The sequence below is a fragment of the Pocillopora damicornis genome, chromosome 5 (assembly GCF_964200805.1).
Source record: "Pocillopora damicornis chromosome 5, jaPocDami1.2, whole genome shotgun sequence".
Lineage (NCBI taxonomy): Eukaryota > Metazoa > Cnidaria > Anthozoa > Scleractinia > Pocilloporidae > Pocillopora > Pocillopora damicornis.
The window spans coordinates 23,196,528-23,221,051 of NC_142674.1; the positions used below are offsets into that span (position 1 = coordinate 23,196,528).

The window sequence follows — 24,524 nt, forward strand, 5'->3', positions numbered from 1 at the left end:
AAAATGAGCCGGAAATTAAGATCTCAACAGATTAAGAGCAGTGGTTTCGAGTTGTTTCTAGATTCCCCCTCCCCACACCCTCCTTCAAATACATCCGCGTAGCGCGTTTTCCACCGGGCAACGTAAACCTCAAAATCTCCCCCGATCATGGCATGTTTTTTTGTACAAAGATTTTAACCCGGTCAGGAACAAGGAGCTTAAGAAATCAAATAGGAAACCGTACAAAATGTAAATGCCCAGTTAGAATAACATTCATCGACGCTTTTCCATTCTTTTCCTTTAATTTTTTTTTCGCCAACTGATCCGTAACAGCTATATTTCCCCCATCCACTCCACCCGCCCTCTTACGTAGCATTTTCACCTTCCTGTACCGGCTTAACCTGAAGAACTGGAAACTAGTTCCTTTTCTTCAGAGAAAGAAATAAACATGGCGGACGGCTGTGTTTTGTTGCGGTCAGTGTTAGATGTTGACGGCAAGTCCTTTGACGTTATTTTATCAGGCACATCTATTTCATGGGGACATGTGGGTATAGAAGAATCTGGACTTGGTGAGAAAATCTTGAAATGTTTTCATCGCGTGTGTCTGTTGTAATCTGAAGATCATAATTTTTTTTTCAAGCTTCATCGCGCGATTCAGCTGTGCTGATTGATTGCAAAATCGATTAGTTTATATCTTTAAGTTCCTCGTTCGCCCATATGGTGATGATGATTTCACAATATTAAACTCTGTATGAATCAAATGGTTTTGCGCACTGAGGAGATTTCCTGTTAAAACGTCGATGCGAGTTCGAATTCAAGTTGCGTTCAATGGACTTAGTTCATGAAAATAAACAAATCTGATTGTTATTTACTTTTTGCCGATTTTGACGATACGATCATTAACTACGATCATTTTTTTCACCTCAGAGGAAATTGCAATGAACCTATTTTAATGCTACTTAATATGAAGTAATGTCGCTATATTAAAAAAAGGCTTTCCATGGTGATAGCTCGACTTGCAAGGACTTATCCCAATATCAATAAGATTATCTCGAATGTATGTCTGACTATAGCATTGTACTGGAATATTTTTGGGATCGGGTTTTGCATCTCAAGAGTTGAGTATTAAAAAAATAGTTCTTAGTGAACATACAGAAAAATTTTTTGCGTGAATCAGTTTGTTTTTAGTATCAGTAAAAGTTTGCTCCACCTACTGTTGGTTATTAAAAGTCACACACACAAAACTGATTAATGCGATGACAAGAAATACAGTATTGATTAAATCAGACTTCTCTGACGTCTTTGCCTGTTAATAATATAAGATAAGATCATGTACTAGTGCTTATGAAATGAGAAGGAATCTCTGGAAGTTTCCTGTAATAATTGCTTGGTTGGTTTTGTATGACTAACGTTGGTAACAGTACTGGCATTTCAGTGTCATTGGTTATGATTTTATCAACGATTAAGTAGCTTTGATTGAGGTCATAGGATATTTGTTTTTCAGGTAATGCCTTTTTCAAGAAGACCTTGCCTTTGCCTGAGGTTTTTGCCGTTGTGCCTCATAAAATAAAGACTGTGCAGTCCATAGAAGGAGAAATTGAGTTAGCTTCATTTAAAAGTTCCTCATTCTGTGTTTATGCTGTCAAGAGAACAAGGAAACACAAATGGAGAGAGAAAGTGTTTGTGTTCGACTGCCATGATGAATGTTTGTGTGAAGAATGGGTTGATAGCATACAGAGCATTCTTTCAGGTATTCATGAGCTGTATTAACATTAATAGGCTCTAAAATTATTATAACTGTTGATCATGAAATGTAATTTCCCTACAGAGTTGTTTACAGTCTTTCTCAGTGTCCATCATTCTTATTGTCCCTTTTTCCAAAGGGAATCAAGAGCAAATGTTTTTGTTTAAAAGGGGTTTATTACTATATTTAAGTTGATATAAATTTCAATTTTTTTCAAATCTCTCTATGCAGGTTTTAACAGGCCCAAAAGATTACTGGTTTTTATCAATCCAATAGGGGGAAGAAAATTAGGTCGTAAAATATACACAGAGCAGGTGCAACCATTATTTGAACTAGCCAACATCAAGGTTGATTTAATAGGTGAGTATATAGCAAAGTGTAGAATGTGCAATTCCTTTGCACTAAAGTAGTATGTATAGAATTATTTGAATACTTTTAAATCGCATTTTTGATTAGTATTAACCCCGCGTACAAACCAGTAGCATATATTGTGTCTTTTTGTAGGCTGAAGTTTTACAGGTGTAGTTGCTTGTACTCATTTCTAATGATTAACACCTCAACATTGGTATGCATATTCTCCAAACTGTTCTTTCTACATTTCCTATGATACTGACAAGGAGAAATTGTTTGACAATCAGGAACTTCTTAGATTGGTGATCATTTCTGATATTCTCATGACTTTTCCAATTGTTTCAAGGGTGATACTGATAATGAGAAATTAGAGACCAGTCTCTCTTAAAGTCAAAGGCCTTATAATAATGATCATATTAATAATACTGATGATAACAATAATGGTGATGATAATAACGAGAATGAGAACAATGAAAATAATAATTGATAATGATTCTATAATATTTGACTTGTTATTCTATTCAGTTACTCAGAGAGCAAATCATGCAAAAGATTATCTTCTAAAAGAGGGATTGGAGAAAATTGATGGGTAAGTGTAATACATAATAACTGAAAAAAATGAAAAAAGATTTTAAGCCAAATTAAATAAAACTGCTATGGTCATGTCACAAGCTTCCAAGTTAGGTTTCTACCCTAGGCTTCACCACTGTTCTTTACAAGGTTACAGGGTACAGAGTTGTGTTCTACCTTGCATTAGGTTAGGGTTTTTAAAGCAAGTTAAAGTAAATATGGTGTATTTTCTCACACTAGGGAAATCATAAAATGTCTTTTGAATTTCAATTGAAGGAAGTACTTGGTAAAAAATAACACCCCTCAGAAGTTCTTGTTTATATTTTGTTTTTTGAGAAACCATGAATTATGATTAACTTGCTCCAATGTTTTTTTTAGTGTCATCTCTGTTGGTGGAGACGGTATGTTCCATGAAGTCTTGAATGGACTTTTGTTTCGAGCTCAACAAGATGCCATGTTGGATTCAACAGCCCATAACTTCCAACCTGTACCACTAAATATTCCCATAGGTATCATACCTGCAGGTGAGTCAAATATCTTCCAGTTGCTGTAATTGATCATGACAGACAAGGTGACTCATGAATCAATGTATTGAACCCAAGATTGAGAGGTCAGGATAAGAATTTATCCCTAAAATCATCTACAGCGTAAGATAAATTAGCGCACAAGTTGGTCTTCATTATCACTACTGTGGCACAAGCATTTCCCCACCAGGGAGTAAGTTAAACCCTCCTTTCTGTCAACCATACAATTCTTATAAAGTTAGTTCAGGGAATTTAGTATTGGATCAACTAATTATCCCCAAATTGATATTATTATTTCTTCTCATCACTAATCTGGTTGATATTGTATTAATATTGTAAGGAGAAGTTCTGTCTTGGTCACTCATGAGAGTTAAAGGGTTGAGGCATTGAGAAAAGTGAGCCAATAAGAGGTCTGCACTATTGACACTTGAAGTTGTTTAACTGTTGTTTCTCTGTTTTTATTAGTTTTATAAATCTTTGTATTTCTATATTTTATCATAGGGTCAACAGATGCTATTGCTTTCTGCACAACTGGAAATAATGATCCTATTACTTCAGCCCTGCATATAATTTTAGGTCAGTGGAAGAGGCATTTTTCTGTAGAAACCATAAATTCCAAAGTTGGAAGTTATGAAAACTGGCGGATATTCAAATGAATGTGTGGTGACTGCTTGACTTACATGATGGTCATATAGCTGTCTGATGGTGTATGATAAAAGTCTCTTTGATTGATAACAGACTGAGAAGGGATTGACAGGCTGACCAAGGGTCACACAGAGAAATAGCTAATATGAATAGCTAAGTTATCGACAGGCTAACTTAGTGTTCACATGATAGCTAATGACCAACTGACAGACTGATGACTGGCTGACTGACAATGTGACTGACTGACCTACTGGTAGAATGATAACAGTCTGACGAAGGGGTTGACTAGTAGAACTAGGGACACACCAAAGAATGATTGTCCAACTGACTGACTGACTGATGACTTAGTGACAACTGACTGACTGACTGTCAACAGACTAGCTGAGTGACTGACTGACTAATTGACCACTGACTGACTGACTCACTGAGTGACTCACTTAGTGACTGACCAATTGAATGACTGACTGACTGGTAGACTGACTGACAGATGAACTGACTGACAGACTAACTGAATGTCTGACTATCAGATTAACCATCCAATCAACTTAATGACTGACAGAAAAATGAGTGAAATAATTGACTACTCACTGCAGGGGCTGATTTCAGATACAATTTGACAAAGAAATCTTTGAAATGTCTTTTCCCACTATTGCCTAAATAAGCTAAGGAACATTTTGAGACAAGTATATTCTTAATAATTCCTATTGAGTTGTAACTTATGATCCTGTCTTCACAATAACTTTGGTGTCAGACAATGTGGACACCCGGATACCACTCCCCCTCCACCCACTATAGTTTACTTGCTGTTTTTTCATCTTTCCAGGTGACCTTCAGCCGCTCGATGTCTGCTCAGTCAAACGAAAGAATGAAATATTACGTTACAGTGTTGTCATGGCAGCATATGGATTCTTTGGTGACGTCATGCAGGAGAGCGAGAAACTTCGCTGGATGGGTCCTAAACGTTATGACTTTTCTGGCTTTAAAAAATTCATGACAAACCGGTAATTCAAACGGATTTCTTCAAACTGTGTTTAATGCACCCTTAAGTTTCCATCTGATCGCAGGGTTTGCTGGAAATGTGTTTCTTTCAAGTCTAGCGATGGTTTCGATTCCCAGGGTTCTTATGGTAAAGTAATTATTAATTTTCGTGCGCCATCTTCTCAACCAATCGGATGCAAACTAAAGCAGCTGTGAGCAAGGCCAGTCAGGACCAAGTAATTTGGTTTTATCAACTCAGTTCATAACGTAAATTGGCCACCGTAAAGAGTTTCTAAGCTGACGTATCGAGCGTGTGCCCTTCGCCATTCGCTCTGAAATTTACCCCCTTTAATCCGAATAAAGCTCAGCATCTGAAAGAACCAATGGGAACTCAAAGTAAGAACTTGTAAGGGCGGGAAAATCTTATACCTAAAGCGCGGGAAAACGCTAATAATCGAGCCGCACTTGGTTTTAGTTTTTCCCCCTGATTGGTTGAGAGGGTTGTGTGAGATTTTTAGACCAATCAAGAACACAGGTAAGTGGCCTCATGGGCGGAAAAACGCAAATGACCGAGGTGCACATGGTTTTAACTTTGTACCTGATTGATTGAGAAGTTTGCGCGAGATTTTAAGACCAATCACAGGACGGAGTGAAGCAAACCAATCCAATACAGGATTCCTTTTCACTCTCACTTGAAAGTTTGTCCATAAATTGTACTTAGATGTAAATTTTTGTGATTCAATTTTTCTCCGCACAGGGGCTATGATGGTGCAGTTACTTTTCTACCAGCTCAAAATACAGAGCATGCGCCACGAGACAGAACTAGATGTCGGTCTGGGTAAGTGAGCTTTAAACCTTTTTATGAGCTACTGATCGTTTTGTGTCGTTTTATGATCTCTGTGTGTGTGTGTGTGTGTGAAAGGGGGGGAGGGGAAGGGAGGGGAGGGAAAGGGTATAACAAGATAATTTGGTTTTATCATTGACCTCCGTAAAGAGTTCCTAAAGCTGTCTTTTGGAGTGTTATCTCTCCATCAGAGCGAAATGTGACCAATTTTCGTTATCAAGTCAATTGAAAACACCAAATTATCTTGTTAATTCAAGAGCTAACGTCGCCTATCTTAAGTCTTAAGTTGTGGTTTTATTTCTCGCAATTGACGATTCTTTCCTTACTTATTTTTATTTGTTTTTTGTTTTTCCTCAGCTGCAATGTCTGTAGCGATTTTTGTGACTCAGATCAGCAACGTGACTTTCAACAGTCCACAACAGGTTGGTTATTTCTAAATGAACTGATGATTGAAATTTTTTACATATTTTTTATTACCAGGGAGACAAGGTGATTGGCACGCTGGCCTCCGGATGGAAAGGTCTGGGTGCGAGTGCTGTTTTCTGCACTATGGTCTATGATTGCTCCAGAAAATCCGCGCTAGGCTCTCAACCAATCAAATGCAAACCTAAAACCGATCACGAGCTCATGACCCGCGTTTTTTCGTGCTTCAGGCAATTTGTGTGGTTTTACCTTGATTTTTTTCTCTGGCTCGCTATTATATTTTTCTTTTCTATTACTACACTCGGTCGAACAGGGCTAAAAGAGAAATGGTTAATTTTAAGTTCACTCGTCTAATAAAGAAAGATGTTTTCGTTTTGTCACGATTATAGCATTAATTTGCCCCTTCAGATTTCGTGTTTGGAATGTTTAGCACCGAGCAAATGCTAAACAAGTGTGGGAAACGCAAATGACCGATGCACCTGATTGATTGAGAGGGTGGTGCAAGATTTTTAGGCAAATCAAGAACAACGGTGACCGGCCCAAAGGGCGGGAAAACGCGGAAAACCAAGCCACAATTGGTTTAAGTTTTGTTCCTGATTGGCTGAATGGGTGACACGAGTTTTTTAAGCGAATCACGAACATTGGCTCGAGGGGCGGAAAACGCGGAAGACCAAGTCACGATTGGTTTAAGTTTTGCACCTGATTGGTTGAGAAGGCAGCGTGAATGTTTTCGATTAATAGCGAACACAGGTAACCGGCCTCTAGGGCAGGAAAACGTGGAAAAGCAAGTCAAGCCATGTTCAAGGATCATATGTGAGACCCTTCCTTCATAGTTCCAAGCTCAGAATATGTTGGAAGCGTCCTTTGCGACCAGAAAGACGGTTGCATAATGATGGCTGATATCAGGAAGTTGCGCTCCATTGCAAGCTCGTCCTTAATTATTTGCCCCCCAGTCACGAGTTCGCCCCATCAAATATAACAAGGTTGCCCCCACCTTTACCCGTTCATCGCCTAGGGAAATGATAGAGTGAACTTGACCTCCTGGGGGCGAATGGGTAGAAGGGCGAACTTGCGATGGATTTTTCTTCCTCGATCGCAATACAAAGAAGGCTGTTAATCCGTATGCTTGAGTGTACGACAAAGAAAAAAAATTGTGCTGTTGACTTTCTCTCCAGGTTGGCGTTCCATTAAAGGTCGCTTCATCAGTGTCATTGGTGCAAATATTTCATGCGCATGCGCCAAGAGTCCCGAAGGTCTTTCTCCTAGTGCTCACCTAGCTGACGGCTGTTTGGATCTCATTCTTGTTCGACATACATCACGCCTACAGTACCTTAGACATATGATCAGAATCTCTTCCAGGGCAGATCAGGTTAATATTGAAATTCTATTTGCTTTCTTTTGCTCATTGTCGCTTGTTTTCATTTTTTTAGATAAGCAATAATTATTGATTATTTTGTGGTTTTTCTTCTCTCGCAATTAGTTTAACTTCGATTTCGTGGAAATTCATCGCGTGCGGGAGTTTTACTTCCGGCCTCTATGTGAGGACAGTGAGACTGGTGACGAAAACGACGGCAGTGAAGAGACTGGAACTAGAGATGATGACGAAGAGCGGCTGGCCGCAAAAACGTCATCAGTGACGCCACGACCCCGCGCCAGGAGCGTTTGGAACGTGGATGGAGAGTTGGTTACACATTCTGCCATACACGTAAAGTACGAACCTGTTTCTTTTATCTACGATTATTTCTATCGCTTGTCTGCTTGATATTGTATTGGTATTTTAAAGAAAATTCTGTCCTGGTCACTCATGAGAGTTACAGGGTCAACACTGTGATTTCCCAATCAACCATCATTTGTTCCTTGAGATCCTGAACTTATTTCTACACTTATCTCTTTGTTTTTAGGGTGCATCGCCATCTTATTCGCTTATTTGCCCGAGGAATTGAAGAATGTGACGATACTCCATCGTGCACAGTTTGTAGAAGACGTTGAATTTAGCTTAAATTTCAGACTTTTAGAGGCTGTTATCTTGTTCCACGATTCTCTTGGGCTTAGAAGCTGGTAATGCCCTTCCTTGGTACATAACTGGCAGCGAATCCTGTATTCTAATTTATTAGCTGCATGGCTAACTTGAGCTTATAATGCCCGCTCTGCATTTAAATTTTCATTTTGCATCATGTGATTGGTTGACTAGTTTTCTAAACCATTCAAAATGGTAATTATTCAAAGTTAGTTCCCAGGCCTTCCAGGGGTTTCAGTAACATTTTGCATGAGCGGCTGTCGATGCTTTAATAGGCGACTGTTGTGCTGTAAGGCCAACCGCAAACATGCGAGCCTATCTACAAGCTAAGCAGACGGCGGTGAGAAGTCTTGCAGTCTGTGGTAGATCACCGATAACCGCTGCTATTAGGGATCTTTAGATCCACGTTTGTATCTGAGTATGTGTGACCGCAAACGTCTAGGTCTTACGTGACCAGACTCCAGCGGTCACGTTCGCCGTTTGCCGTCCACGTTTGAACTTCGGGCTAGGCAGTTTCAGGTACTTGAACTCCCTCGATCCTTTTTCCCTTCCTGTTCAAAAGTTATCGCGTATGTCCTATGAATATATAACCAATCCGTTTGGGACGCTAGGAAACCAATCTTTTGGCCGCATTTTGTGTTTGAAATGAATGACCCTCATCCTTTGTGTGATTCAAGATGTCGGCGCACATGTTGATTTTTTCCGGTTGAAAGCCGACTTCGATCTAAAAAGCTGAAAGTCTCAAAACTGATAACTTCTAACCACAAACCACTGACCGCAGTTTGACGTTTGTGGTGAACACACCAAACGTAGATCGAAAACTCTATATTGAAACCAAGGAAACCCTTTGGTTTTGTCACCTATTGTAAATTTCGTTCTGTAACGAAATTGACCCAGTCGTTAGAGCGGAACATATTTACCAGTTACGTTCTATTTGCGCTGTTCTAAGGGCAGACGTCTCCTTGGGTGGGAAAAAAGACAAGTCAACGATATTCTTGGCTCATAAATTAAGAGTTTATAACTTTTTTGCAATAGGGTTAATTATGTGCTAGTTTTAATAGAGCTTAAAACGACGTTTGAAACTTTCACTGTTGTTTACATTTCCTGAACGCTTGCCTTTTTGAAAGGCAAAAACAATCACCATTAGAGAAATACTGATACTTTGTTTTGATTTGCGTTCAAATTTATTTCATTTACGGTGCTTTTAACTAAGCAGCATAGCTCACATCTCCTTATGTCTTAGACGAAATGTAATACGCATGTCAGGCACTTATTTCCGCTGGTCGGAATTGCATGAACAGTCTGGTCTGGCTCTGAATGACTTAATTTCTTTCGAATGTCAGTAAGTATTAGTTTATCATTCAAAAAAAATATTTTTAAAAGATATAGTGTAGGTTTACAAGTTAGTTAACCAAAGCTCCTCAGTGGATTTCTGAACCGAGGGGCTCTGGAGACAACAACTCTTCCGACTTAAAATTAGTTGCAGTGTCTTTTTTGTGATAAAGGTGTGATGTCTGAGTTGGATTCATTTTTGTGTTTGTGTTTATTCATTCGAGGTTGCTGTTTTCGTAGGGTATGAAAAATCTGATCAATTTTAGTATCTGAGCAACTACGCAAGTACCACTCCGCTAACTTCACCCACCACTCCCTAGCTTCACCTACCCCTCCCCTAACTTAACAACAGTCAACCAGATAACTTAAGATTAATGTTGAGTTAATAAAGGGGCTGGCACCCACTTGTCATTTATTCAAATATTCTGCGGGAATTTGACTTTGTGGATTGGTGATTTAGATGTTTTGTCTTGCGAGAAAAAAATTGTTACGGTTCTGCTTCGAGTTAAATTTTGCCGAACATATTAAAAAAAGAAGCAACTTTGGAAATATTCCATCTTGTTAATTTATTCAGAAGCATGATATATGAAAGGTTATTCTTATTATTTTGAGGGAGTCTGAGTAATATAAACACTTGATTTTCACAGGAGTATTGTTCCGTTTGACAATAATTTGGTTTTTTTGGTGGCGTGTAACTTTGCGCATTTTTTTCCTCCAGGAGAAATTGTTTTAACGGATCGAAGATCAATGTCAGTATCTCAGCAAACTGCGCACGTAGTCCTCCCCAGTAGCCGTATATAAACAATCAACTGATAACAAGCTAGGGGTGATGTGAGGTTAGGGCAGGGGGGAGCGCAATTGCTCAGATACTGAAAATAATCCGTAGTGAGATTTGGAATATACGAAAGCAGAGACGTATTCGAAACGTCAGGTTTTTTTGTCTTGTTTTAAGATCTCTGTTTATCACCTGTAAGTTGAAAATCTGCGAGGAGTTTTGTCGCTCGCTTGCTCGCTGACGTGGCACAACAGTGGTTTTTGACACCACCATTGAATTCGCCTAATTTTGTTTTTTTTATTGTCTTTCTCGTCTTTGTTTTGGTTTCTAAGCTCATGTTTCTCTGAATGTCTCTACATTGTTGATGTCGGAACCAGCAACTTATGAAAGAAATCACACCAGTTGACAATCTCCTTTGATTCCCGATTATTTTTCGTTTCACTAATCTTCCTCTCCGCAAAAATTAGTAGTTTTCGCTCTCCTAGAGCTAACCCACCTTCCTAGAGTGTGCTGGAAAAGAAAAAACTCGGCGCTGCTTGCGAAAACCGTTCAACTAATTAATCTGGAGCGATTTTCATTTCCTGTTGCATGCGGTGGCTTACTAAGCTAAGAGAGACTACTCGTAGCAGGAGATTTGTAAACATTTAGCAGAATTAAAGTTCGCCTCTTAAGGGGAGAATTCTAAACAATTTAGAGCAGTGGTTGTCTATATTACACGCTTAAGACGATGGGATATAGATTATCGGATAGAATTGGCTTCCAGACAACTGAATATCTAATTTATTCAGGGTTGCCCACACCATGGTTATTTACATGTCGACGTCTATCTGTTTTGGTTTTTCATTTAATAGCTCATTTAAAACCGAAACTCACATCTGCCAAATTGAATGCCTCTCTCGCTTTCGGACGGTATAATTCTTTCTTAAAGCGCAAGTGAAAACGTGGGAATATAGTACAGTATAGTAAATAGTACGAAATTATATGGAAAATTTTGTATCGTAAAACAATCGCCCCTTATGTAATGTGATAGTTGCCAAGGTAACCTCCAGCTTTCGATGGGCTTCCGCGTAAATTTTAATGAGTTAATTTTTAACAGTTAAGCATTGATTTTTCTTATTCCAATTTATTGAAACATTTTTCTTGTAAATTTTTATCAAATTTCAAACCTTTACCCTTAGGAAACTTCTGCCAACATCGGGGGCGTCTACGCAAATTTTCTTTTCAATTCAAAATTAGATGACCTTTGTTTTGAGAGCAGCTATTGTTATCAGTTCCCTGTGGCGGACATCCGCCGACCATCTGCAATTCAAATTTTGCTAAATTTACTTAAGCGGAGAAAAGAACAAGATATAGTTTTCGCGTTGGCTTTAGATCTGACGCCGAAGGGTCGTGTTGTCTTCCGCGACGATGCCGTGAAAACGAAGGCATTGGCGAATTTAACCTTGGAAAACTTTGAATAGCCAAGTTTTAAACCATGTGGGGTCGCATAAAAGAGATATTCTGTTCTTTCAGCCCCGATGTTGGTAGTAGACGATCTGAATCAAGCTCGAGCTGGTTGAATACGCTCTGTTTCTTCATCTTCGGCACTCTCAGTTTTTTCAATCAAGAATTACTCTATACAGCCTCCGAAGATATCCTGAGCGGGCGAAAACTTCCGACATCTACAATTCTTGTATGTTTCGTGACGCCATTGATGGTTACAAAAATACTCGCGCCGTGGTTTATACAGAAGATTCCGTACTTGGTGAAAGCTTCGTACATCATTCTGTGCATGACTTTGGGACTGGCTCTGATCGTCTTCGTAGAAGATATGAGAGCGAAACTTGTGGGAATTGCTTTAAACGCCATGGCTACTGGTGTTTCTGAAGTAGTATTTCTTGCTTTGACTTCGTTTTATCCACAGATTGCCATTAGTTCTTTCGTTGCTGGCACTGGCACAGCTTCGCTGATCTCTCCACTTTATTACACAGGTAAGTTAAATATTCTCAGTTCATTGCTTCTGTTTCATTCAGATTTCATCAATTTTACGTTGAACGATATCATATTTAGAAAACATGAACGGACTATTCTCGTTCATTTAACCTTTTCAAGCGTTAGGATCAGTAAGAGCCATTTCATTTAATATCAACAAACTGGAATTTTTAACCGTCAAGATTCTCGCTAAACAAGAGTTTTTTCGTCGTGTTCGCGATATTTCGAGAGACGCGAAAATAAAATATTCTTTTCACAAATATAAAAATTCGTCGAATGAAACAGCTGTTTATTTTCAGCCCACTCGCTCTGTCATCAAGAAAGATATTGTAAGCGCATTCACACCTTTCCCGCTCGCTCGGCCCTTTCACACTTGACCTAATGCGTTTCTCGTTTATTCAAGCAGACGCTTGGCATTTTTCGCTTGGGAAGTTTCAGTAAAAAAAAAAAAAATCTCAAAAATGCTAATCCCAGCTGTTCTTGCTTTGTACCAGCTATTGTTTGCCCTTTTAAGTAATTTAAATCATAGTACATATTTCATTATTCTACATTTTCAAAAATTTCGGATTTACCAAGACGACGCTTTCACCTTTGAGAAAAGAGCGTCGGTTTTCCTTTCATCGTTAAACCGTTCAAGGAACGAGCCATTTTGGAAACAGGCGTGTTCAATCGTAATTAAATGGTCTCATGGTGGTAGAATGTATTAAATTCGTGATTTCAAGCCTAAACAATCGTCGGTCAATAACTGTTGGTAATATCTTATTCAAAAAAATGGCTGTTTTAATTAATTTGGTTCAGTGAGTTTTCCTTCTTCTCGTATTTGACGCGTGTCATCTTATTGTGAGCTCGCGAAAAACAAAATACGTTTTCTTCTCAATTTGGAAATATTTTGTAACAACTCCTAAGCTAGGATCGAGAAAATTTGTTAGCAACTCAATCCAGAACTAAAGTTGAAAGAATTTCATCAAGCAAGACATCCTGATGGCTCGTCTAACTTTTTTTAACAGTTCATGTAAATTTTTTCACTTGCCATGACTCACATGACCTGGAGCAAACTGATCATGAATGATACTGATCGACTGCATGCTACATCATTTCTTGTATATTAGTTGCGCGGCTTTGTCACCGAGACTCATCCTTACGCTGTTAAATTTAAAATCATCTTTATTCTAATAATCCCTCTTCCTCAAATTTAAAATGCTTTTCCTTTCCTCGCTAATATATTTTTATTTCTTTCTTTTTATGTAATAAACCTGTGCGTTTTCCCGTTCTTGATATCAACGCCACACGTCGATTCCAAATTGTTTATAAACAGACAAACAGAACATTTGCTCGCAATTTAAATGAAACAGACGTTGTGATTACTTTTGGTTTTAGTTTTACGACTTTCAATCGAAAAGCGCTCTAAATCAGAAGTTTGAATTGAATGGCTCTTGGAAAATCTCGATTTTTCTCTCCCCAAAGCTCGTTAAACTTACGCCGAGCCTTCGAACGAATCGCTTCTTGAAAAAATTTGCTCGAATCTTGTCAAGCAAATGTTAGTGTCATCTCTCGCTCTTATATCTCTTTTTTTTCCCCCCTTTTTTTGGACCATCTGTACTTAAAGAGACCTTTGATCACAGGTTATTCTCATCAATCCCGACCAATAATTTTTAAATGCAAAATAATGATAACTCAAACATCAACATGAATGCTATCTACATTACCATGTGGAAAGAAAAGAAAAATGATTTATTGTTTTTTTTATGAAAAATTTCTAGAAATCAAGTTTTAAAAATATATTACACGAGATGGTGTTGGTAACAAAATTATCAAAACGTCCAATGGTTTTCGAAAGGCACGGTTACTGAAATATGCTGCTAACGTTTGTTATGTTTCGTATACAGTACTTGTGACTCGTAAACTTATCAAATTCTTTGATCCCTTAGAGCGATTAGCTTCTAATTTCTCCTTCTAAAAAAATGAATCACACATTAAGGTGTGACATTAAGAAAGGAAATGATCACCAAGTCCCGCTATTGCGTGATATGAAAATATCGTCATTTTCTCTTTTTAGGTCTGACCACGTGGGGTTGTGTCTCTCCCAAAACCGCCATTATGATGACAATTCCTTTACCTGTACTCATCTTGGTCTTCTACGCAATTTTGGACAAGGAATATATTGTGACTGCTGCACACGCCAAGCCCACGGAACACGAAGGGGTTGAATATTCCATCGTAGGATCAACGAACGAAGATACAGAACAGACCACGGAAGTCCCCCAAAGACCACGATGCGACGAGAAGCTGAGAATCGGTGCAAGAATCTTGCCTTTCATAATCCCTTTATTTTTTAGTTTCTTTGCCGAGTACATGTCTAACTCGTCCGTGGTGACAACAATCGCCTTCCCGAAATCGCACATTCATCCACGGGACCACTTCCTTTACTACTCACTTTCCTACAGAATCGGTAAGTTTATTGGTAGGAGTTATTTGTTCGTCTTTGCGTGTCTACCCCCGGAAGCTACTGACTTCCTGAAGTGCGATCGGACGTGGATTCTGGCAGCATTTGAGATGTCACACCTGGTGTTTTTCCTGTTCGAATCTTGGTACCATTTTGTCCCGTATATCTGGGTAATGATTGCCCTCTGTTCCACTCTTGGGCTCTTTGCGGGTATGATTGTCCTTCACTCGCCCCATGCTGTCGCGCGGTATACCAAGCCCGAGGAAAGAGAGTTCGCCTTGGGACTGCTAACTATAGGTAACGCAGTGGGAGGATTCACGGCCGGATTTGTAGGCTTGTTCGTGGAACCGTATCTTAGGGACGAGTGCATCCAACATTTCTCAGCCAGTAAAGAATTCTGTTTTACGCGGATGCGGAATACCACAGGATGGGACAGTAATTTCCATTGTTAATTTCAAAATAGAAGAAAGAAATACCTGTTATTTTTTTTTTTCAAAATTATTTTTAAAAAGTTAAATTTTGCTTCAATTCATACCCATCTTCATTTTCCGGAGTTGTCCAAACATGGCAAAAAAATGCCTAGTTTATTTTTTTCAGGGGAGGAGGGGTGGGAGCCTGGGAAGTGAGAATGTACGTTTGAGCATGTTCACTATCGTAAATCACAAACGTTTCATGAGCCACAGCCCACATGCACGAAACAAATACCTTATATTAACTAAAAATACTTAATGAGGGGGTTGTAACGCTTAAAAAAATTTGAAAATATTTATTTAATATTATTTGTTTACATGAAAAATTTGAATGCAATGTCCAATTAGGTTATAATGTTTGAGACAACTAAGCTCCACAATAACTTCAGGGTTAGTTCATTTTTGTAAATACTTTTAAGGGGAAGCAAATGCTACTCATGAAATGGGCAAAATAAAACCAAAAGATATGATTTATAAGTTAGAAAAAATAACGTTTAGTTTTTGAAAACTAGTTAAAAGTTCTTCCTGTATCTTGACGTCGCCCAGCGTATTTCTGGGTGACTTTGAAAAATGCGTTTTAAAAGTGTGAAATATCACTTTTGACCACAAAGATGTTTTCAGGAGGCAATTCTGTACAGGAGCCCATCAACGGGATCCTCTATCTCCACTGATTCTTCCAGTCAACCCTTTCCCGAGTAGATTTAGTTTTAATTGAGCTTTTTTCAGCGAGATGTATCATATTTCCGTTTAGTAAACTGCGAGTCTCAGGAACTGATTTCGCTGACCAGTGCATGCGAACGGATGTTGGACCTAAACCAGTAGGATTGTCACAGCTCTGTCGTGACTGGTTCTTAGGACCTGAAACTTCCCCTGAGGGCCTCTCTATTCGGGAAAGGGATGACTCCTAGGCTTCGTTTGGAAGAGGGTCTCAATGGGGTGATGGCTTTTACAGCTAACGGTTAAAAATTTGGACATTTACAGCGGCTAACGGTTAATTTCTTTAAGTTTTACGGTTGACGGTTAACCCCGCAGATACCCCTCTTGGAAGATAGAGGTTTCAATTGATGGGCTCCTGATTACAGCAAGTTTCTCTCTAAATTTTATCTCTCTTTCGTCTGAGTTAAACTGATTGCTTGTATGAAGTAAATACATCGAGGAAACATGAATAAACGAATCATGAAACGAATACTGAGATTGGAGTTTGTGTTGGTTCGATTCAAGTATGTTAAGCTCTGTTCAATTGACTCGGTGCCGTAAAACTAAAACCAAATAACATCAGTATCTATATTCTCCTCACTCTTCTCTACACATTTCCTTTGTACCTGGCAAGGAGAATTTACTTAACAATCAAAGCTTCTTAGGATGGTGATCATTTCCTTTATTCTCACGATCTTCCTAAATGATTCAACGATATTCCTGTTAGGAGAAATTAGATGCTGGTCACTTTTAGGATTTAAAGGGTTAGACGCAATTTTAGCACGACCCTTTATCAGCAATGGCGGACGAATTTCGGGAAACTTTGGAGTTTTAAAACTAAGAGATCGAAGTCTTGATAGCAGTTTTCATCAGCAAGCAGTGGTAATTCTGAACCTATATAACATTCGGAAAACAAATCAATTCCCAGGGCGGGGGTTTACTTTGGTCAATTTTTTCTGGGTACGTGTCGCTGCCCTTTAAAAATATCTGCCCTGTGTCGTGTATTCTTTGGCCAGTTACAGACCCCGGCTATCTTAGTCACTTTTGGCCATATGGTAACAACTTTTTAGCCACGAATCTTCCCATTTTTTAATCCCCTCCTACTAGAGTTTTCTTACCCCTAAAATCCCGAAAACATGTGATCCCATTCTTGAAACTATTGAAATGCAACCCCGTAATAGTCAATCCAGTCGAGAAAATGCAACCCATAATAGTCAATTCAGTCGTGAAAATGCAACCCCATAATGGTCAATCCAGTCGTGAAAATGCAACCCCATAATAGTCAATCCAGTCGTGAAAATGCAACCCTGTAATAATCAATTTAGTCATGAAAATGCAACCCCATAATAGCCAATGCCGTCGTGAAAATGCAATCCCATAATAGCCAATGCCGTCGTGAAAATGCAATCCCATAATAGCCAATGCCGTCGTGAAAATGCAATCCCATAGTAGCCAATGCCGTCGTGAAAATGCAACCCCATAATAGTCAATCCAGTCGTGAAAATGCAACCCCATAATAGCAAATCCAGTCGTGAAAATGCAACCCCATAGTAGTCAATCCAGTGGTGAATCTGCAACTCCATAATAGTCAGTCGTGAAAATGCGATCCCATCCAGCGACATTCCCCATTACCCTATCATTAGGAAGCGTCCCCTCCCGCGCAGGGATTTTCTTATCAGAGGCTCTACTAATAAATCCTGAACTGCGCTTGGGGGGATTCTGAGATTTATGGTGATAATTAAGGAAGGGTAAAGTGAGAGTTTTCTGTAAAAAATCTTACACGTTCGCCAATAGCGATAGATCAGTAAAAGTAATTTTGTTCCAACACCAATTCTGTCATTGCTTTTGATATCATCGTTCATCGTTATTTTGTTATCATCATTATTACTATATATTTACGGTCATTTATTCATCACTTAACGAGTTTATTGCGAACCATCAAAATGACCAGCTCCGAGTTGGCTTGTCAGTTCAGTTGGTAGGGTACTGCATCGCTGTCGCAGAGGTCTAAATTTTTCAGGCATTATTTTTACTACTGCCTAAGTAGTGTTCATTACAGCGAAGATCGCTTTCTTATTTTTTTTCCCTTGATTATTATTATTGTTTTTATCAATATTAGTCATTATTATCCAGCTGCACAAAGAAGAGTACAAACAACGCGTTAGTAGAGTCCAAATATCTTTTATAAAATAATTCACATAGCCTGATGTAAACACACTGGAGGTTGGGAGAACACTCGATAAGCTGGAAACCACTCCGCTTCGCGTCGTGGTTTCCTACCCTTATCTCGTGTTCTCCCAACCTCCAGTGTGTTTACATCAGGCTATGTAAACACGGAAACCATTTTACATTTCTTCAACGTAATTGTACGGTTATTTGGACAGTTGATTTGTTTTTTTAATTATAAAAAGCCTATTTGACAGGTTGGGTACACTTGCATGTGTTGTTGTTTCAAAGGAGAAAATGAATGGACGATATTTTCGCAACATATGCATCCGCGGATTGTGACTCTGTTAACCTGTTTCCCTCTTTCGAACTCCATTTTGAAATTTTGACGTTGTTTAAATTTACCACTTAGACAATGTAATAATCACGTCGTTATGGCAACTTCCCACAATCCATGAGTCATATTGCTGGCTGAGCCATTTAGACGAGGCGTAATGAAACATAGGCTCGATTACTAACCGCTGTTCGGGAATATGAGCCCGCGTTCCTCTCCCGCACTCCCTTACGTACGTGAATCGACCCTTAATGAGACAGAAACAGCTGTCCTCGGTTACTAACTTGCTCCCTCTTTTTTTACTACAATCCTGATAATGAAGATCATATTCAATGGATACTCTGTACCTTGCGATGATATTTTCTACCATTTCATCATTTTCTCGTGGCTACGTTAGACAGAGTGTCTGGAATTTGCGTTTTTTTTTTCAATTTGCGGACTAGCATCAAGCAGGTGAATAGTCCTTCCGCTTTGAAACCCAGGAAATAATCAGCAGAAGAGTCCGTGAAACTCTAATCAATAAAAAGCACAGAGAAGAAGAAAAAAAAAAACAGAACTAATCATACTGAGAAGCAAAGCTACTGCGTCAAAATGAACAGAGTCATCGCCAACAAGTCGTTACTAAACTGTGGACTTCCCTTCATTTCTCCAGATGCTGCAGAAAACTCACGGGTTGTTTATATTGTTTTTATAAGCAGGACTGCAATTAACGCCACCACATGTCCTTTGATCATTTTCTTGAATATTATGGTGATGATATCGGTGAAAACCAAGCAACGGCTTCGCACCAAATCCAACATAACTCTTGCCTGTCTGGCCACAACTGATGTTCTGGTTGGACTCATTGTTCAGCCACTGCAAATTGCCAGGTACATCTTAATGATCAAAGGTGAAGCTCATAACAGCCAGTTTTGCACGCTAGTTGACGTGGTAGTGGTCGTCAGCATTCGATGTGTGTTAGCATCGGTTTTTCATTTGTTCCTTATCAGCGCAGAGCGCTACATCGGTATACATTATCCCCTTCGGTATTCAAACATGGTCACTGAGACTCGTATCCTCCTTGCGTCGGGAGTTGCCTGGATTGCGGCTATCATTCTTCCCACCGATTATCTTAGGAAGACACTGAGCAAACCGTTTCTGGCAACGTTAGCGGTATTTATAATATTATTTATCGTTATACCTACGATATTCTACTTCAACATTTCTGTGTATATACAAGTTCGCCGCCGCAAAAGGCAAATTGTGGCTACCAGTGCAACCACCGACGCGAAAAAACAGCTTATTGGGTATACGAAAGCCTTCTCTACGACACTTATACTAATACTCGTAATGTTACTGTCTTTTATTCCAGGATATATTTGTATAGCTATTATAAATGCCTATGTGGACAAAATCTCCGCAGAAAAGAGATATGTAATATTTTTTATCTCTTCCCTGTTACCGGTACTGAATTCCTTGTTTAATCCTCTAATTTACGTCGTTAGGGAGAGATTTTTTCGCGTAGTTTTCTTGCAGTTGTTGCTACGAAAAACAATTTCAGAAGCTAAAGAAATTGAAAGGCGAATATTCTGTAGCTCTGGAAAAATTAGGGAGGGTGCTTTTGATCGACAACCGCCTGTAGTGGGTGAAAGAGGAGCAAACTAAGGCGATGAACGGTTGACTTGAACACGGACAAGATATACCAATCAAATAAGACAAGCAAGAAACAGCTCTGTAAGGCGTTGTTAGTGTTGCGTAGAAAGCGGCATGTAAAACATGATACACCTTATCGAAACTTACATTAATTTGGCGGGTGGTTAGTTTCGCGATTTTGGCGAGACGGTATATTTCAAGGGGTTTTATTTCACGATTTCACTGGGCGTAATAAAAAAAAGGGATTTCAATTTCGCGATTCAAGCGTTCTCAGCTTCATGTCATTTTTCAAAATGTATTAATTTTTGACGACTGCACGGATGATTTTCTAAAGAAGTAGTTGACATCTAACAATTCAGATTTAAATTATAGCTCAATGTGCTTAAAAATCATTCAACAATAATTTGAATGGAACGGAAACTCTGCAGAACGTTTAGTGTATGACCTATTAAATCCCTTAAGAATTTTCCTTTAGGTGACAGCTGGCTCTTGCCCAGAAGCTGTTACCTAGCTCTAGCTCCCTCTTTCATACTCCAATTTTTTCTCTTAAATACGGAAGGGGTGGATATTTTCAAAATAATAAATACGTTCAAGGAATATCAATAGAATTTAATGCTAGACATACCTCACAAGCTACGTGAATAGTGCATTTCGCGCGCGCTGATTGGCTTGTTCGGAAGTGAATAACAACTAATATTTACCTCCATTTTGGTAAATAATTTTTAGCCTACAATCCATCAAATGTGTTTGCTCGCGCGCCATCGGTCTAAAAACATCAGGTAATCGAATATGCCTCAGCTAAACCTGGGAAATATCCAAGGATATACCTCAAGTGATATTCCCAAATTTCAAATCTTATATACGTCTACGAGGATAAAAGTGCTCGTTTAAAATCTAATTCAAGATAAAAAAGCTTTTAGCCATTATTACAGAAGAAGGGAAACGTTTATCTGTTCATTTTGCAGGTTGTAAAAATATTTGAAGGATAATTAACACAATAGCCTCCAGTTAGCGCGAAAATATCCCCGTAGATTTGTCCTTGGACATCAGCTGTTCCTGTTTCACTTGAAAAGATTGCCTGTGTGATAAAACTGATCGTAGAAAACTGATAGGACACTGAACAGTGAATACATAAGAAATAATTACTTCTTATAAGGAAACAAAATGTTATGTAGCGATGAATTTGGAGGTTGATACACGATCACCCCTCCCATAGAGCGATCATGCTCTTTTATGATCCACTCAGAAAAATAAAGGATTGTTTTTTTCTATTCCATCAACTAATATAACTTTGTGAGATTCTCAAAAAAGAATCCATGTTCTACCACCATGATTTTACGATAGATGTGTAAAAACAGAGTGACATAAAACACAGAAAGACCAAATGAGATCGTTAAGCGCTTTCCCGTAATACATCTAACGTCATTCTAACCTCGGACAGAAATTCTACTAACTTCTTCCAACAATCATGTTGCCAAAAATCCCCCATCCCTTCCCTCACGGGCGATAAATATTAACTGGTCTCTATTATCGCTAAAAAGCCTTACAAACCGCGACGAAGGAAATCCGTCTCTCTTTCAACGATTTAGGGCTAACGTTTTCACTGAGAACAGTGAATATTACTTTCCCAACCGGAAGTATTCTTATGCCTGGTAAAACAGAACTCTTTGCTGTTTGAGAACTGCGCAACGCAATTCTCCACGAGATATGATTCCACAATCAACCCCACCAATCCACCAACAAATGCACCCACGGAGTTACCAACTGTTATCAGTCCCAGGGCAAACTCTTTCTCCTCGGGCTCAACGTGCCGTGCGACGGCATGAGGCGAGTGCAAATAAATCATACCGGAAACTAAACCGAGCGTAAAACAAAGACAGACTATTATCCAAATAAACGAGACAAAATGGTACCATGATTGGAACAAGAAGAAAATCAGTTGTGCTATTTCTAATACGGCGAAAATCCACGTTCTGTCACAGAATAAAAACTCCGTGAGATCTTTTGATAGCCAAGCGAATAAAAGCAAATAGCTCCTTCCCAGAAACTTGCCAGTGCAGTACGAAAGCGAGTAATACAGGAAGTGATCTCGCGGAAGAACTTGAGAATTAGGAAAGGCAATTGTAGTAATCACTGAGGAATTAGCCAGATACTCTGCAAAAAAACTAAAAAATAGAGGAATGATGAAACAAAGTATTTTTCGACCAATCCTAAATTTGTCGCCATAAGATAGTCTTTGGGAAGGAATGAAGACTTCATCCATGGAGACTGCAGTGTATTTTGCTTTTTTCACCACCTTGGTACCCAGGTCTTCTCCGTTCGAGATGTCTCCCTTGTCCAGCATTGCGTAAGACACTAAGATTGACAAGGGCAACGGGATCACTATCATTATGGCGGTCTTAGGAGACTCCGCACAACTCCACGTTGTAACACCTGAAGGAAATAAGTGACGACAGAATTTCTCCTCATAATATCCATACTTATCAATTAGGGGATTATTAGTTCCTCCAATAACAAATTCTCAGAACTAAAATCATTACGATTGTATGGCGGTCATTTAGGAGAATTAGTAATGAGGTCTTGGGAGTGAAAGGGTTGATATGTTTTTTTTTATTCTTTTCTTTTGAATCATGGTTATTTCTACTGCGCGCAGCAGTAATTCACGTGGTAAACAAATACGATTCCCTTGGACAACGGCAGACTGTTCCAGCTTTTGGTCGATTAATTGAACGGAGAGAGGAAAGGAAGGGGGAAAGAGGGTGGAGGTGACAGGAATAAAGAAGAGACTCGGCCCGGACTGGGGCGAGATTTCCTTTGTTTCTCTTTCTTCCCATCGTGATCGAACGTTTGTTTGCCGGAAGCCGTGAAGATTAGGGTTTAAAAGGTTTTAAATTGAATTAGTTTGCGATCCTGGTACCAGTTTCTCGAAAATCACGTACGTTAAAATAACGTATACGGGCTCGAAGTCAAGTTTGAAATATTGGTGTGGGTATCAACTAAAAAACTAGTAGAGTCTTTCTTTCCTTCCTGATACTTTTAATGTGGAGCGGAGAGAATCGGAGGATTTTGTTTGTGTCACGATATTGTATACCTGCTCTGAAATATGATACCCCCTCATTTACAGTTAAGTGGCTGTCAATTTTCTGCAGTCCTTTCTTAATACTCTGTTGGTCACGACTGAGCCCCACTCCGTTCCCAATAAAAACTATGTGATATCCCCAAAATCCTCAACCCCTCTTTTCCAAGCGGTAAAAAATGATCGGTCCCTTAATTTTCAAAAGTACTGTATGATGAGTTCCTAAAAATCTTTGCTGCTGTAAACAAAGACTGAGAATATTTTACTTACTTGTGTAATAGAGTTGAGAGATCAGAGAAGCCGAACCAGTGCCAGCAAGGAACGAGCTAATGGCAATCTGAGGATAAAACGAAGTCAAAGCAAGGAATATTACTTCAGACATGCCAGCCGCCATCGCATTTAAAGTGATTCCCACAAGTTTAACTCTAATATCTTCCACGAAAACGATCAGAGCCATTCCAAGCATCATCCAAAGAGCGATGAAAGAAACTTTTACTAAGTACGAAATCCTTTGAACAAACCACGGCGCGAAAATTTTCGTGATCATCAAGGGTGTTACGTAACAGACTAATATTGTAGCTGTGGGAAGATTCCGGCCGCTGAGAATATCCTGCGATGCTATAAACAACATCTCCATATTAAAAAAGGTGATTACACCAAACACGTAGAAACACAAATTATCCATAGAATTCTTTTTTGGGTAGGAAACAATAGGTGCATAAGCATCTTGGGGGTCCGAGCAAAATACAATTTACAAATATAACGGTGGCACATATCAAAAGTATCAGCCACCGTTAATCACGGGGTGGGGGGAGGGGGGAGGGGTCGGGATTTTCGTTGCGTCTCGAGAAAATGTACCTGATCCACCCTAAGACTCTGAAATATTCCAATCATTCTCTTTATTGGCAGTTAATTTGCGGTCAATATTCCCCCCCCTACTTTATACTCTGTCAGCGACGACTGATCCCCCCTTAGTTCCTCCTGAAAACCATGTGATCTTCCCCAGATATCCTACCCACCCCAACTCCTAGGCGATATGTATACTGAGTTGTCACAAAAACACCTGGTACCTGTTATTGTTCAGTTTTGAAATTAGTAACCGTTGCTTACCTCGATGAAAATTTTATCGTTAAGGTGCCTGTAATTCTTGCTTGTTTTACGGTAAGAAGTTTTCTGTTTTGGGCACATTCAGTCGAACCGCAGGATGCCACTTGATCAAACAGATTTATCAAATAATATATGATTTTCTCGTAAAAAAATAAACAAATAAAAGTACCTGCCTCTCCCCCTTCATCACAAAAAAGCTATATGTTGGAATGCAATAACCAGATTAGTAACTTAAAAAAATTATTGTATCTATCTGTCAGAACTTCTGAGTTTTGGTGAAATTTGGTGCGATTCCATAAGAATGTTTTATATCCTTTTGAATTTGACTGAGCAGGTCGGACAATTTTGATAAATCAATTCAATTTTTTCTTCATGAAAGGAGCCATAGCTGATTAAGGGTTGTTACCTCTAGTCAGGAGCCCATCACTTGGGCTCCTGCTCTTGTAC

At 39.1% G+C, this 24,524-nt stretch overlaps 3 protein-coding genes across 3 annotated transcripts; 2 read left to right on the forward strand and 1 right to left on the reverse strand.

Moving 5' to 3' along the window:
- The first annotated feature begins 391 nt into the window (after positions 1 to 391).
- On the forward strand, positions 392 to 9,956 carry LOC113687016 (ceramide kinase). Its single transcript, XM_027204716.2, has 12 exons — positions 392 to 548; positions 1,484 to 1,729; positions 1,955 to 2,083; positions 2,600 to 2,663; positions 3,023 to 3,168; positions 3,670 to 3,744; positions 4,637 to 4,814; positions 5,549 to 5,629; positions 5,993 to 6,057; positions 7,234 to 7,427; positions 7,539 to 7,768; positions 7,960 to 9,956. Exons 1-12 carry the CDS (start codon positions 428 to 430, stop codon positions 8,045 to 8,047), a joined length of 1,617 nt encoding a protein of 538 aa, XP_027060517.2. The 5' UTR covers positions 392 to 427; the 3' UTR covers positions 8,048 to 9,956.
- Positions 9,957 to 10,945: 989 nt separating this feature from the next.
- LOC113687004 (uncharacterized) lies at positions 10,946 to 16,252 on the forward strand. Its single transcript, XM_027204701.2, has 2 exons — positions 10,946 to 12,152; positions 14,210 to 16,252. Exons 1-2 carry the CDS (start codon positions 11,657 to 11,659, stop codon positions 15,046 to 15,048), a joined length of 1,335 nt encoding a protein of 444 aa, XP_027060502.2. The 5' UTR covers positions 10,946 to 11,656; the 3' UTR covers positions 15,049 to 16,252.
- Positions 16,253 to 20,486: 4,234 nt separating this feature from the next.
- On the reverse strand, positions 20,487 to 23,776 carry LOC113687005 (uncharacterized). Its single transcript, XM_027204702.2, has 2 exons — positions 23,241 to 23,776; positions 20,487 to 22,327 (listed from the first exon to the last, which is right to left on the reverse strand). Exons 1-2 carry the CDS (start codon positions 23,653 to 23,655, stop codon positions 21,495 to 21,497), a joined length of 1,248 nt encoding a protein of 415 aa, XP_027060503.2. The 5' UTR covers positions 23,656 to 23,776; the 3' UTR covers positions 20,487 to 21,494.
- Positions 23,777 to 24,524: the final 748 nt, after the last annotated feature.